Here is a 19,897-nt window from a genome sequence, read left to right as displayed (position 1 = left end):
TAGGACACAGCACACTTTGCAAAATAGTTTCACAAGGAAAAACACTACCAGAAAAAAAATGGTGGTTGGATGGGGGGGGGGGGGTAGAAGTGGTTTCTTAGGAAGGCAACCCACATATTGTTAGAGATTTGTATGAGAATGTTACGACCGGTAACCCCGACGACCTTTAATGCGTGGGTTACGGAGGCGTGACCCTTCGTAATGAAGCCAGAACACGGAAGGCACGGGTTGGCACCCGACACAAACACACCCCTGCTCACGATCGCTGCGACTTCATTATTCTGGCGCTTGCATTGGACGCCGTGTGTTGTTCATTATTTTATAGAAGTTCCACAGGCGCATCTTCCTTCTCATGATTAACCATGGTTTTTTTTTTTTTTTTTTTTTTTTTTTTTTTTTTTTTTGTCACAGATACCGGCTCCGATGATTATCCCGCTGTTTCTATAGAGGCCGTGAGCAGGACAGGCACAAGCGCTCTCTTATCACTTCAAAGGATAAAGGAAGCATCTCGGTAAGTAAAAAAAAAAAAAAATTTTTTTTCCATTGTCTTTGCGCGAGCCTCAAAACAATAGTGTAATTTGGAAATTGTGTAGGTGGGGGGGGGGTGGACACTGATGGGAAGTGGTGGGGGAGAGAAAGAGAAGAAAAGAGCAGTGCGTACTTGTTCCCGACTGAACGGGTCAAAGTTCAGGGTCACACAAACTTGGGCAAGACTTAAGTACCCGATGAAAGAAGTGGTCATTGGAATGGGGGGGGGGGGTTGTAAATGGGAACGTGAACTTGATATTGTGCCTATTCAATGATGGACCTCCCGTTCCATTCGTTCGATGTGTCCATGAGAAATCCACCCACCAGTTTCATGATGCTTGTCCCTAAAAGAAACTCGAGACGTAACTTTTAACTCACGAACACACTTCTGTTTTATAACCTAACAAACGGAAATTAATTTTCAATTGCGACTCTGGCATGACATAATAACCCCAAAAATTCTTTTGACTACTATAGTTTCGAAGGGCGTCACTAGGGGGCGCCGTTGCATAAGCTGATAAATCCAAAATCGCTTCGGTTACCGTAGTTTCGGATCGCGCCACTAGGGGGCACTGTCGTGTTCTCATATTAACGGCCGCCTTCCCTCACCTACGTATGAATATTTAAATAAATAATGTGAGATAATTTTCTCATTAAAATTCTAATTTTTTTTTGCATCAAATAATTTTTTTTTTTCTGTTGTGTGTCCCTACACTGTTAGAAATCTATATATAGTACACAACACCCCTTTTACTACCCATTTAGTAGTTATGTATACGAATTACTGTTACTTTGTTATAGACTTATTTGTGCTCCCTCTAATACGCGTGTTAATACTGCCTCACGTTTCGCAGAAGTATGCTGTCACGCCATGATTTTCATGATTTAAATACGTAGTGCACCTCGTAAAATCAAGAATAAAGTCATCTGGAGCTCTGAGCATTACTAACTACGAAGCCCTGAGTCATCTAACAATTGCCCTTCATAGAATCGTTTTGAAATGGGCATTTTTATTTAGTATTCTTTAAATTGAATATCATTATATTGTATGATGATGACGTATAATCCAATTGGTATTGTTGAACTCTCTTAATTGTTTAAAGTGGCTCATTTCACTTTCCGTACATTACTGCTTTATTATTGCTGTCTATTACAAACTTTTGTTGTTGTTGTTTTTGTTGCAACGGTTCCATTTTGTGTAATTATTTATGACTGTAGTTTTCCTTCAATATATCTTAATGCAATTTTTATCCTTTGGGTGGTTAGTTCTACTGCGAATTGACCAATCCTTTCTCCTACCATACAGAGATCCCACTTATGACATACAGAAGTCCCATAGTGTCCTATATTACTTCCCCTGCATCCTCTTTTTGATTTTTTTTTTTTTTTTTTTCCCGTTCACCCTTCCACCTCCACAAAGAAGGGTGTAGGTGGCGAAACCTTGTACGATTGTAGGTGTGGCATGGCGGGACCAGGTGAGAGGGACGCCTCGCCACTAAGGGGGGAGGGGGGGGGGACGCGGATCTGGGAACGGCCGAACTCAAGTCACGAGCTATAGTCTCCGGTGCTGCTCTCCCGTACCGGGTACTTTGGTGGGTGGGGCGCAGCATGAAGTCTGCGTTGTGTGCGTGTCTGCACTCCACCCTTACCAGACTCCGGTACAGAGCGGCAAAAGAGGGGACCTTTTTCCCAGCACGCAGTTGTCCTAGGCCCTTGCCGACACACCCACCGCGGGTCAGGGGGTCACAGTTCAGGGGGCAGGCCGTGGCTCGTGCGGTGAGCCGGTACCATCCCACGTCTTGTGAATCGTCGTGAGGATGATGTGTGTGTGTGCGCTATGGGTGCTAACGTTTGACGGAGGTATGTGAACACAGAGAGAGAGAGAGAGAGAGAGCCATCCGTACCAGCGCGTTCCGATGACCCGATTCGCACATTGCTGCAGTGGTGGGAATAACCCAGTTTGGGTGAATCTGACTGGCACGACACCTGACGGAATGTGGTGTTATTATCTCATCAGATATCGTTAGCTGTGACGTTTCTCGCTTTGTATTCATATTACAGTGTAAGTGCGCTGTTCTACCCCTCCCCTCCCCAAGTCATGATGGTAACACGATTTCATTGGAGGGATACAAATGTCTAATTATGCCCCCTGCACCTTTTCACTGACATCTTCAATCAATCGTCTGCTCGCTCTCTCCCACTTCCATACTATAAGATCGTTTGTATTTTAGGTCGTTTTTATGGCTAAAATAAGCAATATTTTTCGTATTTAGATAGCCAAGCTGTGACGTCTAATAGTTGTAGAATGTATGATAGGATGTAAATATACGAGCTAATAAACTATGTTATTTATAAGATGTATTTCTGTTTATTGTCCTTCTACGGTGTTCTGTGGCTCCACCTGTTGTCACTTACTAGTAGAAGCGTGATATATTTGATGTTCCATTTATACTAACGTGTGCCACCTAAAAAAAAAAAAAAAAAAAAAATGTGGACATTTATTCCATCTCTTCGGAGAGATGCAATTTTGCATTTGCAAAGTAATACTTGTTGATGAGAACAGCTAAGATCGTCTTCTTCTTCCCGATAAAACATCATTCTTAATATTTCTTTATCTCTCTTTCTATAATATCGACATCATTTTTGGACAATTCCTAGCATGGATGTATGTTTTTGAATTGGGAATTGTTTCAACTCAATCTGCCTCTAACTACTGATGGTTAGTAGAATACTTGGAGTAAAAAATTTTCATCCGAATTTGATGTGATTATATTGAGAGTGATACAAGCTGAAAAACCTTACTATACAGAAGATCAAACATGATCTTAGCCTTACGTCAGGCGAAATTTTCCATATAAATTCTAGAAGAGATACCAGACAGGAAATCTCCTCGCATGCATATATTGAAATAAATAAAAATAAAATAAAAACTGGGTCCTATTTTTGAAGATATTTAAAGTTTCAAGTTCTCTCTCTCATAATTCTCAAAAAAAAAAAAAAAAAAAAAAAAAAAAAATTAGACTCCAAATGTTTCGATTAATGCAAAAATAGAAAGAATATTGAATTCAGTTCTAAACAACCTTTGTGGTTTAAATATAATTAAAATTGTAAGAAATTTTAAACTGTTTGTTTTAATCGGACCGTGCAAGTATCACGGCAAATATACCATTGAAATAAAAAAAAAAAAATTCTTAGAAATGAGTCATCATCGATAGCGCAAACGTCTACATGGAAGGAAATGTGATATAGCACTTGCAATTGTTGCACTTCGATTTGAGAAAATAATAAACCGGAAATAGGTCACTCAAATCATGCATAGTTTTCTATTATATGAGAAATATTTATCCGGAAAAAAAAAAAAAACGGATGCTTGAAGAAATCGCCAAATAATTACTGACGAACCTCTCCATATTTATCTACAGGTCGTTCTTTTCAATAAGCGTTTGTCATTAAGAGTTGAGTTGACCCCCTTGTCCGCCAGATGTCGCCCTCGCCAAACCTCAAATCCCATTAGAAGCGCGCACACCACAGGCAATCTCAGTCGTCTTGTGGAGTGTAAGGTCATTAACTTGCAAACATAGGGTGTTGCCGAGCAACCTTAATTAACCTAATTACCTCCGTAGGTTTGACGGAGAGGACAGTGCGAGAATAAGATATCTCCGTGAAATGATGCGTTGCCGTTTCCATATCGCCGAGTTATTAAGACTTTCTTTATTAGCATGTGCGGATGTAATTTAGGTTATGGATTTCTTTTCATGTTGATTACCGTTCACACCATCTATCGGCCGTGATAGATATGAATTAGGTTATTAGTATTTGAATAATGACGCGGTTAAAGGTAATTTAGATGCTAAAGAGGTTGAGCGTCTTCAACTCCTGATTGAGGATGTCTTTCTTAGTGCAAGATGAATTCGATTTTTGATGTTCTTTTTTTTTTTTTTTGGGTACTCAAGTACAGCTGGGAAATGTGGTTACAGAACAAGAGATTTTCCGGTCATATCTATGGAATTAAAAAAATGAAAAAAGGGGGTTAGACACGCAACAAACGTACTGTAGTGACAGCTGTTGTGATTGTGAGTTTACGCAAACTCCATCGGTAACGAACTTTTTTTCTTCCATCTTTTCGAACACACAATAGGAGCTGGGATACCTTTTGTCCTGGTGACAAGCACGTGTACTAAAAATTCCCCCCTTAAATTCAAAACCGTTTTTTTTTTAAGCGTTAAAACTCCTTCAAATTTGTACCTTGAAGGAAACATTTAATTATTTCTTTTGTGTGGCATCTTTCAGTCCCCCCCCCCCACCCTTCCTATTTCAGTTTCGTTGCGATGAAGGAACGAGAGTGGGTCACCTCGATCTCAATTCATTTTACATAAAGGTAATGCAATCTTTTCATTCACAGCCAAAATAGGCTTCACCCAGTCTTACATGACATTAGTTCGCTATTAGCACCTTTTACTTAGAGATCGGTCATTTGATTTCGGGCTCGCCCCCACTCCAGAACCACTCACGAAACCGAAACCCATACTTATTTCTGTCGTAATTCTTGGCGCACATATGCATTTTCCTTCCGTTTTGTTTATTCCGATTTACTAATCACAACCCCCCCCCCACGTCCGTCTACTGTGTGTAGAGGGGGGAGGGAGTTGAGGGAAATTGATGGCCACTGTTACTGCCGCCGTGATGGTAGAGGGCGTGTGCGGAACCAGAGTAGACGATAATTATCACATTACCGTAATATAGAGTTGTTTGTTTCTCATTTCCCACCTCCAGGGAAAAGGGTGGTGCTCGGATCGTTACCGTTCCCTGAACCACAACGGTGCGTGATGGTGAGAAGCTAACGCGGCCACTTTCTTCACGATTTTCTTTCTGTGGCCGTTGGGAAAAGGGGTGACAGCGAGGGACGGAAGCAAGAAAACTATCGGAGTGGTGCACTGAACCGAGGCATTTTTCTCCCTCTTCGATGGTATTTATTTCGACCCCACCCCTGTTCCGTTGTGCCAGCAGAGATCGATGAGAAGGGGGATAAAGGAAATCGTGTTTCCGAACCGTTGCGGATCATGGATACTAATCCCTGACAGAGCAAGGAGCTTCCGCTAGGATAGATCATCTGCAGATTAAACAGCAACTCTGTCTTGTTATTACACAAGGGAATTGTTGCTCCTTGTCAATGGAGGCACTTCCTTAGACAGAGGAAACGATCGTGTCCTTTGGTTGTAAAGTCTTCAACTCGAATACCGTCTACGATACCCTAAACATAAATAAAGGTAAAAGCATTCTCATGCACCAGCTATGCAACTAATGTGATTAGCTTTTTTATGGCCAAATTATAAACAAACTGGTGATGTATGATAATACCGTTAGTTTATAATGAACTTAAGTTGATGAGCTTTTAGATACTGAAGGCCCTACAACTGTGTGTACAGTGACTGGCTTATTATGTCCAATGTTCGTCTGAAGCAGTCTTTCTTCCCAGGAATACCAGGAGTGACACTATCTTCTGTTTAGTCGTGGTCCCTGCGCAAAACAAGTCGCTAAGGTAGAGTTCGTTCTTGATGAATCAAATATTGTTACAAATACAACATTCAGATACTAGAAGATGGTATACATAATGTGCCTTCTCAGTCGGTTTCCAAGTTAATCGATCTGTTATGCACGCAACTAGTTTATTTTTCTACAGGAAACATGGAGATTTTTTTTTCCGTTTTTTTCAAAAACCCATAAATATAGACCATAGAAATCACTCTATTTCAAACAAATACCAGTTAGGCTGTCTAAAAAATGGTGATGTTTATCGTACTCTCCTCTTCAAAGTTTAGAAATCATCGGCATCCTTGAACTCAACTATCATCAACCTAAGGATAGAGACTAGCTGACCATCGATTTTCAAGAGGTAGGTCTGAAAGAGTTTCTTCTATATATATATCCGTTTGCAGTTTAAATCTTACTGGAGAAACTCTTGCTTGTTTTTACAAGCGGAAACAGCAGTTGTATCATAAGCTACTAGAACAATGGATAATCATTCTCAGAGACCTTCTATTTGCATCTCTCTCCCTAAAAAAGTGTGAATGCATTACATCTCATCTGTACTTCCTCTTGTCTGGTGCGACACCTTATCACATAAATAAGCATTCATTAGAAAATCTTAACTGTCGAGACGCTAATGGAATTGGGAACTCACAGATAGGGGTGGCGACGGGTTATAATTTTCACCACATCGACGGCTCCTACTGCGCTGTTTATCGTCATATTCAAATGTGTAATTAGGATTATTTGAATCTAACATCGGCAAACCGGTTAAATTTAACCATTCCCCCTCCCTATCTTTTTTTCTTTCTTTCAATCTTACACATTTCATTGTTCAAATCTTTGGATAATCAGTTCCTTGTATTCGTAGGCCTCAAAGATTAAGCACAAATAATATTCTCAAAGAAAAACCTACGTGTAGCAAAGAACCCGGATGGAGACTAAGTGTCTCCACTTTTATTTATTACTTAAGGGGATTTGATCGAACTTATTATTGCCCGCATTTTTATATGTATTTGTTCCTGAAATCAAGAGGCGTGCCAACTAAGAGATTTAGTAGCACAAGAAGGCCGTAGGGGAGTTCAGTTTCATCTTTATTACCTCCTCCCATCATCACCCTTTAACATTCACTCAAATGCCGCACCTCATGACCTCAATGGTCACGAACTATCCTCATTGACTATACATATTTCAAATGGTCTAGCTGTTCAAGTAGGACTCATGTTGACACTTTAGTCTATCGTTCCTAGATGCAAACATTCATCAATGGAAGATTTATGCTATCTTACTCTTAAGGTGATCAGAAGATAAAAAAAATCAGGCACGGAATGCTCTAGATAAACAGGGTGAGCCAGCTTAGTTATTCTGAAATCGGTGTGCGTGTCAATAGATCAATGCCGATTGTGAAATCAAACTATTGGGAGAGTGACTTTTAAAGACATGAAGCTACTAGTTCATTTGCGTATAATGACCCAGCGACTATGGAGTCCATGCGGGCAGGTACATCTTACGAAACCAGTATAAGGCTATTGGTTGTGATGTAAATTGTATGTATTCTTGCCAGTTGGACTGGTTGCCAGAGGAAAACCCTGCCACCGACATATGACACCATCTAACTTACCTTTAGTTAAAAAGATAAGCATTCTTTGCGAGATCCAAACCAACTACTATTAACCATAGACGCCTTTATTGCTATATTTCTGGGTAGCGGATGAGTATTGTGGCCATCCTTTTCTTTCCAGATCTTCTTTTGGATAGAAGATTGATGTCTATCATTTTTTCTTGGCTAGTTATCTTAATATCTCTTTTCTCTCGCCGATAACGGACAGATACGACCTTTTTCTGACTCAAAAAAAGTCCGCGAAAACTTTTAGTCAACAGATAAACAAAAGATGTTCTTTGTAAAGATAATTTGTCTAACTGGAATTAGTCATCTTTTGGAAGACTTATTGAAAGGGGTGTAGACGTAATAACTATTCAGGGAAATGAACAAAACCAGCTTCCAAGAAAGCATGGAAATAAAATATCTTATAAATGTTCACTAATTGTTTGATTATTTAAATAATAACCTTCTAAACTCTAGCTACAAGGAGAAATCTCTCGTATTTTCAGAAGGCCATTTGGCAAATTTCTAGATGTCATTTGTTATTATAGACTTTGTATGCGATTCCCGCACACACACACACTTCTGCCTCTAGAGACTACAAGGACTTTACCAAGAATGTGACAGAACCAGTAATGTTCTACACAGAAGGCCACTACGCACTGTTCCGTCTTACTTCCACTAACCTTTACTTTTGTGTCATCCAAAGGTTGCTTCGTGCGTGCTGTACCGAACATCCACATGTAGCAAGGGGTAATTTTGTTGTCATGCTATGACGTAGAATGCTACAGTGAGGAAGTAGTTCGCTGTAAATGTATGAAGGTGGGTGTGTCTGCAACTGAAGTACAAGTTGGCACACAGACAGTTGGTGTACGTTTGTCTCTTTACTCTAATGTCTCCATTGGATTTTTTTATATGTATATTGCTTTGAATCCCTTCATAGAACTGCAATAATTTTCTAATTCCAGATATATTTAAGTAGGAAATATGTACAATTTTTCCTACTTAAATTCCTATTACTGTAAAATATTATGTTTTTCTGAAATTGCTACAAACGCGACATCTAGCTTTTATTTTCTGCATGAGATATGTTAATTTCAACTTGACTATTTTTTTTTTTTTTTTTTTTTGTGCTTAGTTTGCCCTTTTTGAAGTCCTAGGCCAGTCACATTAATCATTTTAATGCACTATCATCTATATTGTTAAGTGTTAAGATTATAAGTGAGATTCGTTTTTATTTATTAAACTTTATTCTTATTAAATATACTTATTGAAATAATAATATATGGTAATTCAAAAAATCTTTAATCTTAATATCCCATTAATTAATTTTAGTACACAGTTATCGAGTTTTTTTTTATATTAACTGAATATGAAAAGCGCCTCTAGCGGTGATCATTGAAACCCATAAGAATAGTGGAAAATAGAATTTCTGTTACGTAGCTTATTTTGATCAAAAATTTATTATAACGATTGATGTATATCACGTATTTATTAAGCTTATAAGTGAGATTCGTTTTTATTTATTAAACTTTATTCTTATTAAATACACTTATTGAAATAATAATATATGGTAATTCAAAAAATCTTTTATCTTAATATCCCATCAAGTAATTTTAGTACGCAGTTAATTGAGTTTTTGCAATATTAACTGAATATGAAAAGCGCCTCTAGTGGTGATCATTGAAACCTATAAGAATAGTGGAAAATATAATTTCTGTTATATAGCTTGTTTTGCTCAAGAATTTATTATAACCATGGGTGTATCTCACATGTTTATTAAACGATTATAAGTGAGATTCGTTTTTTTTTATTTATTTTTATTTATCAAATATACTTATATTGAGAGTAATTCAAAGCTTATTCCATCAATGAAACTTGAATTTAATAATTTACTATAATAGTAAATTATTATAGACTTTAAATTATATTTTGATATCTGACGCCATATTTTTTATAACTGCGCCATCTGACGGAGAATAATGAAAACATTTTTTACATAATTTTTTTTATTTGACTTTATTTAATTGTAAAATATTTTATTTTATTCATGTTTTTTTAGCGCAATGGCACACTTCCAGAAACAGTCCCCGGTACATACAACGTCACACGTGATGAATGGCGTTCTTCACAAAGGTATGTTGGCAGCTCATAGCCACGTTTCGTCCTCGGTGTCTCCACCATCGATGGTGGTGACAACGTCTTCCCTCTTGGGTGCCTCTCCACTGGCCAATGGAGCCACCATGTTGAACGGTGCATCTGGTCTCGGGGGTGGTGTCCCGCTTTCGACGGATATTTACTCCGAGAACCTCCGACGTCGAAAAGTCCACAAATGCGACTTCGAAGGTTGCGAAAAGGTGTATACGAAAAGTTCGCATCTGAAAGCGCACAAAAGAACACACACAGGTGAGTTCTTGTAAGAAATTACTTGTGAATAAAATATAAAAGGACATCTTCTTTGACTGTAACAGTAATTATAAAATAGTTTATTATTATTATTATTAAGTTATATGTTAATATTTTATATTCCAGATACGTTAAATTACCATTTGAAAACAGAAATCTTGTAGACTGCAATATTCTAAAAAAAAAGCCTTTAAGTTATACTATAAACGCCTATTTATTACCTATCCTGCAGGCCTAATACCAATATATGAACTCGGGGGCTTTACAGTTCAATAATGCATCTTCATATTCCTAGGTGTCATGTGCGTCTGTCATGCTATATAAGTAACATAATCATAAGTAGTACAGAATTTGCAAAAAAAAAAAAAAAAAACATTAGAATTATATTCTGCTACAATACTCACTATTTTAGCAGAATATAATTCTATTCTAAATAGAATAAAATTCTAATAGAAAATAGAAAAATAGAAATATATAAATATAAATAAATAGAAATAGATAAATAGAAATATAGATAAATAGAAAAAAATAATTCTAAATAGAATAAAATATAGAATCACATGTATGTATATGTGCTTATATATATTTATATTCATGTATATAATAAAGTTTGATCTTAAAACATAGTTAATATGCTATATTTATTATTATATTATTATAAAGATTGATTTCAGGTTACAATAGTAGCTCAACTTAAAAAGTTTAGTTGAGATCATTTGTTACAGCTGTCATAAATAAATTATAACATTATAATATGAAATATTTAAAGGTGTTTTTTATATTTTAAGAAATTTAGAAAATATTTTGTTTATTTAAGAAATTGATTAATTTATTTTATTTAAAATATAACTTGCACTATTATTTTTAAAAGAAATAAAATAACTAACAAGTCTTATTCACTTGTGGCAGTAGTATGCAGGATTTACTAAAACATCGAACATAAAAACAAATAAAAGATTTAATGATAAATTGAATTTAGGCTAAGCGATGCTCATCGGAGAACGGTGCAGAAAGAGAAGATCAGGCTCCACAGTTACAGAAGTTGCCTGCGATTACCCAGATTAATATTCTAGTCCGTCAAGTAACGGACGATCGATGCGTTGTAAGTGGTTCCATCTTGAACTCAAGTCGTCCCGACTTCGTATTAAGAAGATCAGCTGTAGGAATGCTGACATCCATTTACGTAATGGGAAAGAGTGAAAAAATGAATCAATCCATTCTGTCCAAGAGTTCCTTCTTGTCGTTTGCATTTATTAACCTTCAGACTTCTTAGTGGTTAACTGAAAGGAGATTAATGCGCAATGCCTAAGACATTTATGGTAAAAAGACATCGCTCAAAATGTTATAAATATACTTTATATAAAAGTATATATTTAATTTTATATATACATATAATTTCGTTTGTGGCTTATTCTTCTATGTTTCAATGACAACCAGAGGATTTTTTTTTTTTTTTTTTTTTTATTAAGAAGACCGTGGTTGTATTCAGACTAATTTCTTATTAGTGCAACAATGAAGTTTGATTCTTAAAGAGAGGCTAGATACACATTAAGAACACAAATACGCACGCAAACTTCATCACAAGCTGAACTCAAGGGGTTTGCGTATGCGGACCCATCAAAAAAAAAAAAAAAAAAAAAATCGTTCCCCCATCTTCAGTTATTTGTTTCTTTAGCTCTCCACCCTACGATCTTCACTGGGCAGAAACGATCATTTAGCAGGGGCCCCACGTGCAGGTCATAAGCACCCCCCCCCCCAAAAAAAAAAACATTGAACGTTAATGAAAGTGATGCCCAGTAAAGGGCGGACGCACACAATATAGGACTGTAGGTCATCGTCGAGAGCGTGCATTGTAATTCTAAAACACGGATATTATGTCGTGCATGCTGCTGTGTGTGTTTGCGAGAGAAAGGTCACACAACTGAGCCGATAAGGGGGGGGGGGGTTGGAAGAGAAGGGAATCAGCCAAAGTTCTACGAAAAAGAAAAAAAAAAGAAACCGCATAAGTGGCGCCCTCTACCGAGCGTTCGCCTAAGAGTATAGTGATCGTGAAGTAATGTCATACTTTGTGTGTAATTCTCTCGCCAGAGGGCACCACTTTTGAAATTCAAGGAGGAGAAACAGATTAATTGAGGTGGGGGGGGGGGGTATTTCAAAGATGAAATGTATAAATAGCTATTTCATTTGGTGAGACTTTAAATATCTGAGTTTATATTCTTTTCCTTTTCTACCTTCGTTACGATTTGGTGTATGTGCCTCTACGGTGCCGTCATTCTGTACGATCCTGTATTGTTCGTAGTAGATTACTCTTCGAAGGTTAACTCGGAGCGCTCCTCCCCTGTAATGTCAAGGCTTACGAGTGTCAAATCATCTTGAAAGTCCATCGCGAACACTATCAGCGTTGGCAATCTGCCAGATGTACTGCAATTTTACAATTTTACAATAAGGCACAGTCGACCACTTCTGTTGTCAGCATCTTAATGTGTATTTTTTATTTTATTTTTTTTTTTTTTTACCCAATTATGAAATTCAAAACCTTCCTTTCCTCCCTTGAGTCTCTTATGAGACACACCCAACGAGAAACTTCCTGATTTACGACACAAAATTTCGTACTTAAATTACAGCTCTTTACGCGATGTGTTTAAGGGGGGGGGGGGGGAAGAAAACTTGAAAATATCAATTAGGAAAGTGCCTCAGGGGGTATACTTATAAGGAAACTGTGTGAACAAAAGGAAACATGTTACGATGAAATTTTCTACAAAAAAAATAATAAATAATAATAAAAATAAATAAATAAATAAATCATCCCAAAATACGAAAAACAACGAAACATATAGTAACAAGAAAACTGGTATTAAATCTCGCTCTTCCCCCCACCTTCAATCCGCTTATCGCTAAGTGTCACTGTAAGTCTTGAAGATTGGACCCTTCGGGGCTCCTTATGACGTGCAGCTGATGGATGGAACACGGAAGGAAGGTCTGGTAGTCTTCTCTAATGATGAATAGCCGATTACGAAATTGGCAAGAAAATAAAAGGCGACGGATTACACAGAAAGAGACCGGTAACCATGGTAACGTGCTAATCATTTGTTAGGGATCTAATACAAGATGGGCTTACCCTTATCAGACTCTTCGTTCCATATGGTCGGATGTGAACTCCAGTTATGAGCTGTGTCGTCGGATAGATACGATCTTCTCTTGTATTGCTTGTGTGTTTGTGCGCGCGCGCTGGGGGGGGGGGTCATGATCTATTATGTTGCATGCTGTCAACGGGTCTCGTTTTAATAACTCATCAAGGAATAAGAGGGAAGAAAAGATTACTAAAGACAAGACGAAATTATCCCTTTTTGTATTAAAAAAAAAAAAAACTTTTAAATGCATACAGATGTTGGTGATCCAAGGGGACAAGGGAAGGAATAAAACATCAACGGTGATCTGACAAAGATAATGTCAACATCCATCACTGAGGTGCTCAAAATGCCATTTGTATTTCTCCACGAGTGGTCACAGTTGTCTTGTATATTATTAATTATTCGGTTTAGTTGAATTCATTTGCTCAGATTTCATATTTTATCTATTAGATAATCATCTTTATTGTTACGATGTTATTTGAACGATAATAAGGAAATGTGTTTAATACACATGAGTTTCCAAGGTAACGCACGTGTATCATTACACGTTCATTGCTATGGAAATTTACATTTTAATACACATGGGTTTCCAAGGTAACGCACGTGTATCAATGCACGTTCGTTGCTATGGAAATTTACATTTTAATACACATGAGTTTCCAAGGTAACACACGTGTATCATTGCACGTTCATTGCTATGGAAATTTACATTTTAATACACATGGGTTTCCAAGGCAACGCACGTGTATCAATGCACGTTCGTTGCTATGGAAATTTATACTCGGACATTTTAATTGTTCAATTGATGGTTATTTTCAAAACTCAATAATCAAATAGCAGATAATACAAACTGATTAGTGGTTAAAAGCCCTTTCTTATTTCATCGTTTCTTCTCTTCCGTTCCACTTCCTTGACATTTGCTTCCAAGTTGTTTATAGGCGAATCTTCTAGTTGCTCATCGCATCACCCTTCTGCTTACTTGTTTCTCTCCGTTTGTTGTTGACCGACTTTTTCTAATGTTGGGTTCCTTTTCCCCTTCGACTAACTGTACACTGTTGGCCGTGACGAGCCGTGTGTCCCGTTTTCGACCGAGGGATGTTTACAGGCGGGCGTGGTTGCCTAGCCCCGATTAGAGGCGGAACGCAGAGGGCGAAATTTTCCACTACTAAATGACCACTCTAGAGTAAACAATGGAGGAAGTAGTTTGTGAGACCGAAGAAATGGTCTACTTCTCACCAGCACCAGTTGACCCCCAGTGTGACCCCTCCCCGGAGGCAGGGTGTACCCGCTGACCGGACAAACTGCAGCGTCTGCCGTGGGACCCAACCGGTGATAGAGTCTTCCGTCCAGGTCGTCCTAAGGCTGCTCGATCAAATTCCACTATTTATTTATTTCGCTATCCCGACACGTAATGAGTCGGTGTGGGCGTTGACCTGTATTGGTCACGAGAGGGCAGCACTGTCCCGGGTATCTGCTAACTAAATTGTCGCTGTGACAAATTAGGTTTTATTCTGCGAATTGTCTAATATTCGAATAAAGGCCTGTTTTCTTTTGTTGTGTTTATTGTTAACTTCTTTTTTTTTCTTTTTTTTTTCCTTCGAAATTCAGAAAGAAATTTGGGTTGACTCCTTGATTTCACTTCAATTGAGGATTTTGCAACTGTGGCATGACGTAAACACTTCCACATAAAACCTGTGGCTTATGTGATACACGAATGACAATTACAATTATAGAAATAGCGAAACTAATTCATGCCGTATAGAACGAATATGAAAGGGAAAATATTCTTTTATTGTTCAATTAGCGAAAAAAAAATGCGAAATTTGTAATGATCATGTATAAAATCATTTTAACTGCATAGTGTTTTCACACTCAAAAAATCCGATATAACTAGTTTACATTTTAGTGTTTATTCCACTATTATTTTTGAGTATTTTATTGGAATCTAATTATTGATTCCCGAAATAAGATCCAGTGAAGATACTCTCAAAATTAGATGCTAATTTTGAGAGAATCTTCACTTGGATTCTGAAACTCTGCATTTCGAAGTATTCACCAGGTGGCGCTTCCGCTACTGCGATGTTTATTGGGCTATTATGAGAAACGCATTCTGGGGGTGTTTTCAGTATTCTCAACTTAATTTCATTGGACTTGGAGAAATTTTTATTTCACAAGAATTTCTATAACTTTTTTTTTTTTAAACTCTATACTGAATAAGCTGCCCGGTTATTGTGTAGTCATGGCAACGAACTGTTGCCATGACTGCACTGTTGCTGTCATAATGCGAAACGTGATTGTATGGGCCATGATTAGAAAAATGGAAGGCTTCAATTAAATTAGAAATCGAAGTAAAAGCAGTAGAATCATATTAAAAGTAAATAAATATTAAGAAAATAAAAATCTTAGAACAGCCATTAAAACAAACCCATTTCAAGATTCATGTTGTAATATTAAAAGCAACATAGCAGTAGTTCTATTTTCCTATGCAACAGACGATTCGCTGGTGACCAGAGTAAGCATTGGTTGATTTAAATCGTTCTATGCAACTATGAATAGTTACACAACCGGTAATGCACCAGCGAATTATTCAAACCAACACAATGGACAGGGGAGTGGTGTCAGGGTTACTGTTCAAGTTGCATTCAATGACCGTGCGTATCTCTAATAGCATCTTATTCAATCTCGATGCGGGATGAGTTGAATATCATTTGCATATTCACCCTTACGAACATCGGATCCGCCTAAGGGTGGTAGCAAGCTGAATTAAGTTGGTCAAATGGCTTTCTAATAAGATCCCCTCAGGAAGATCGTAATCAAGAGCCTACTTCCATTAGCAGACTGCTCCACCTAGCGGTACACGATCGAACTAAGAGTCGTGAACGTTACAGTTTTGTGAACTGAAACTAGTCCGTTAGATGGTGCCCTCTAGCAGCAGGAAGAGGATGTGCTGGTGGTTTGCAAGGGGTAAAAGACACGAATTTCCTTGTATCTCTGAAACGAGGATGACATCTGACAAAAAAGACAAGAAGAAAACATCGCTATGATGCTGTTGGCACATGGCTTTTAACATTCCCCGCGTGGGAACGCGCTCTCTTGCATGTGACCCCTTCGCACGTGGTGAGAAACCAGACTCCGGTAAGAGAGTCAGTCCACCCGGGGGCGATATGGCACCAACCTGGGTTGAGACCTGCTTTTCCTGCTTCGGGTGCATTAGCAGACGCGCAACTTAGCTCGTTCCTGTCAAGCCTACCTATTAGGCAGTCACGAGGTTCGTCTCTTTTCCCTTAACCCTGTTTCCTTCCAACCCGCCGTCGCCGCCCTCCCCCCCTCTTTGTGGGCGGCGCTGTAGGTGTGGGAAAATGTCCACGGCGACTATGATGCTACCGGTTGTGCCGACCTGTCGGTCCGATTTAAGGTCGTCGTCGAGCATGCTGACCCAGTCGGCCAGCGAACTCAGGGTGTCGAGGAAAAATGTGTGTGCGTGCGCGCGCGCCACATATGTGGCGGCGGCAGGATGAGAGAAACACTAAATCGATTGCTTCCACGCGAGGGTGAGCTTATGTCTCGAAGGCAGAAGAGCGAAGACGGCAGCTCGTCGTGTAACCCCTTTCTTAGTTCGTTGTCTTGGGATGACCGACATCGTCTTTCGATTGCCATTGAACACGCACGCACACACACACACACACACACACACACAGTTAAAACTGTTTAATTAGTATGGGTCGAAACAGAACTTGCTTTATTTCAGTATCTCCGATACGATCTTTATGATGTTATTTATTTGTTTTATTTATTTATTTTTTTTTTTCAGGTGAAAAGCCTTACACGTGCACATGGGAGGGATGCACGTGGAAGTTTGCTCGGTCAGACGAATTAACTCGCCACTACCGGAAACACACAGGCCAGAAACCTTTTAAATGTCACTTGTGTCAAAGGTCGTTTTCTCGGTCTGATCATTTATCGCTACATATGAAAAGGCATTAATGACACTTTTAAAACGACACACAGGGTGTGAAGGAGAATGGTAAGTGAATGATACTTTCATTAAGAAAAATTTTGATTTTATTTTTTATTTATTTAAAATCGTGTTCGTATAAGCAATGAAGTGTTGAAGGGGACCAAAACAGACTTGGAACCCATTCGCATGTTTTTTTTTTTTTTTTTTTTTTTTTTTTTTTTTTAAGATTGCAAAGCTCTAATCTTGGAGAAAAAACATTCGTTGAAGTCGTGGCAGCAATGTGGGGAAAGGGATCCCAGAAAGGGTCCATATTAGGAAAAAATGTGATTTTTATTTTATTTTATTATTTGTTTTTAAGCCTCCGTAGCTCAGTCAGTGTAGACGAATCCCTTTTGGTTGGAAAGACCTGGGTTCGACTCCCGTCAGTGACGTAAGGAACGTTTTATCTGGTTTCATTCGACTTTTTACATGTATATAAAATTTTAATAGCTACCCACCACTTTCAAGGTACTTGAATGGCTTCGTCATTTGGAGTCTTAGACTAGCCTCATGGCCTTATGTGCTTCAGCTCTATAGAGCGCAGTCTCGCCTTCAGGCATGTAATAAAGTGAAAGAATCGGACAAACTAGATATAATAACATCCTGAAAATCAGCAACCAAGCGAGGCACTGGTGTTGGTAGGCTGATTTCACATTCCACGTGATTCCACAAATGTTCGATGGGATACGAATCAGGAAAATTAGGTGGCCAGAGAAGTAGACGAAATGCTTGGATATGCCCTTCAAACCACGCTTACAAAATGCGAGTCTTGTGACACCGAGCGTTGTCTTGCTGGCAGAGTCCAGATCCATATTGTCACCATGTAAGCTAATACCTTATCCCCAGATAAAATTTTGAATTGATGACTCCCGGATTGGAGAAAGGACATGGTTTTGTCCATTAAATCTGCAAAAGAAGTGATGCTTGATTTGTTACACTGTAATTTCAGATATTAATACATGCAACGAGTCTGGTTTTGTGTTTATAAGTTTTAGTGTTTATCATGCGAATTTTTTTAATATGTAATTCCTGCAGATTACTTATTAATCTTTTATGGAACTTATTACCAAGTTTCCAAACAAGACGTCTTCTATCAATGACCATTCTGAGAAGAATCACCCCAAAATATTAGCCATTCACGTTTTCTTAATGGTAACATACATTCAATCCGGATTCGTCGATTGTCAATCTTCATTAAGAGTTCCAGAAGTAGTCAACAGTACATTTAGTCGATATCACTCGGATGATCTTTAATAGCATGAAGAATTTATTTGGGAAAAAAGAAAAACATCTAAGAATAAGTAAACTGAAGAGGAATAAATAATTATTAAAACTGAGGATCCTTATTGTGTTTGTCGCTTTAACCTTTAACTTTAGTGTAACGGACAATTCTCCATCGTATTTAGTGCTGAAACACAATACATAATGAGAGTATATTATTATTATTATTATTATTGGTTTCTCCTATTTTATATTCTATAATCGAATTAGTAAGATTCAAATTCACTTTCGGCGAAAAAAAAGTGTACCTGTTTTGTTTCAATTGCTGCAGAGGTTGTGGTATAATAAAATGACACTTGTAGCCTTTATAACATAATGTTTTGAAGAATCTCATCAAATCTGAAGAGGTTTTTTTTTTAAAAAAAAAAAAGGTTTAAAAAAAAAAAAAAACTAAAGAAATAAAGAATTCAGAAAAGTTGATGATAGTAAATTCTTCCCTACTATTACCACTGAATCAAATAAGAATTCAATAAATTTTATTTAGGATTTTAAGTCGTATGACTTAAAATCCTAAATAAAGGGTGACTTCTACAGGGTGGCCATAAATTAATTTTCCCTCTTTGGAGGTATCTGTAGCTAAAACTAATACACGGAATGAGACCAAATTTTATATTGAGACTTTTGAAGGCATTGAGAGATGAATTCCTCGAAAAAAATAGTTAGTACCAAAATTCGCCAATAGGGGAAATTTTGGCGCGCGGAGCCGAAAGCAGTCAAATATTTGCAGTAAACGCAGGTAAAAAGGATTATGCAAATTTTACTGCTTTCGAATTGATGACAGAAGCGCCACCAATTCCACTTAAAAAGGGATTGGGAACGTTCAGGCAGTTATTCGAATGACTGACGAATTGTGCTCGATATGCGTCCTATCTTGCCTCAGCATGCTTTACTTGTTAAGTTGTTTAACCTCAAACAGTGCAATGCCATAGCGGCCCTTCGGGAATTTAGAAGACTTCATAACCTGCGCACAGGTCTTATGTCAGCTGTAGCACTGAGAGCTATGATTAAGAAGTTTGAAGAAACTAGATCACTAGGAGTTAGACCTGGCAGAGTCGGGAAAGCAGTGCAAGAAGAGACAGTAACAGACGTTGCTACTGCGGTGTTCGACGACACAGGAACCAGTACTGGTCCAAGCGCTCGTGTCATAGCTCGCAAACTTGATATGGCTTATGGTACAGTCTGGAAAATCTTACGGAAAATGCTTCACTTCAAATCCGTTGTGTATGTTGGTGGCGTTCCCAACTTGCATGTCTTGAAAGAGAACCTAAAACGAGCAGTTATGAACATCCAGTCAGACTCCTTACGCTGAGCTGTAGAGCATGTCGCACACCGGATGCAATTTGTTGTACACAAGAAAGGTCAGCACACTGAAAATCGTATATGTGGTCCAGGAACATTATTTCCTGTGAGTTCAATCACTACATT

General features: G+C 38.1%; 1 protein-coding gene across 1 annotated transcript in view; it reads left to right on the top strand.

Annotated features, from left to right (window-relative positions):
* LOC150100687 (uncharacterized) overlaps positions 1–19,897 on the top strand; it is a 185,840-nt gene that overhangs the window by 161,842 nt on the left and 4,101 nt on the right. The window contains exons 6-8 of the mRNA XM_090401119.1: positions 412–511; positions 9,720–10,063; positions 17,006–17,218. Coding sequence (XP_090257245.1) covers positions 412–511; positions 9,720–10,063; positions 17,006–17,178 — 617 coding nt within the window. The 3' untranslated portion in view covers positions 17,179–17,218. The remainder of the gene's footprint in view (positions 1–411; positions 512–9,719; positions 10,064–17,005; positions 17,219–19,897) is intronic.

This window comes from Typopeltis vanoorti, chromosome 12 (assembly GCF_054136105.1).
Source record: "Typopeltis vanoorti isolate ZY-2024b chromosome 12, IOZ_Tvanoo_1.0, whole genome shotgun sequence".
NCBI lineage: Eukaryota > Metazoa > Arthropoda > Arachnida > Uropygi > Thelyphonidae > Typopeltis > Typopeltis vanoorti.
This window is presented reverse-complemented; position numbering and strand designations above follow the sequence as displayed.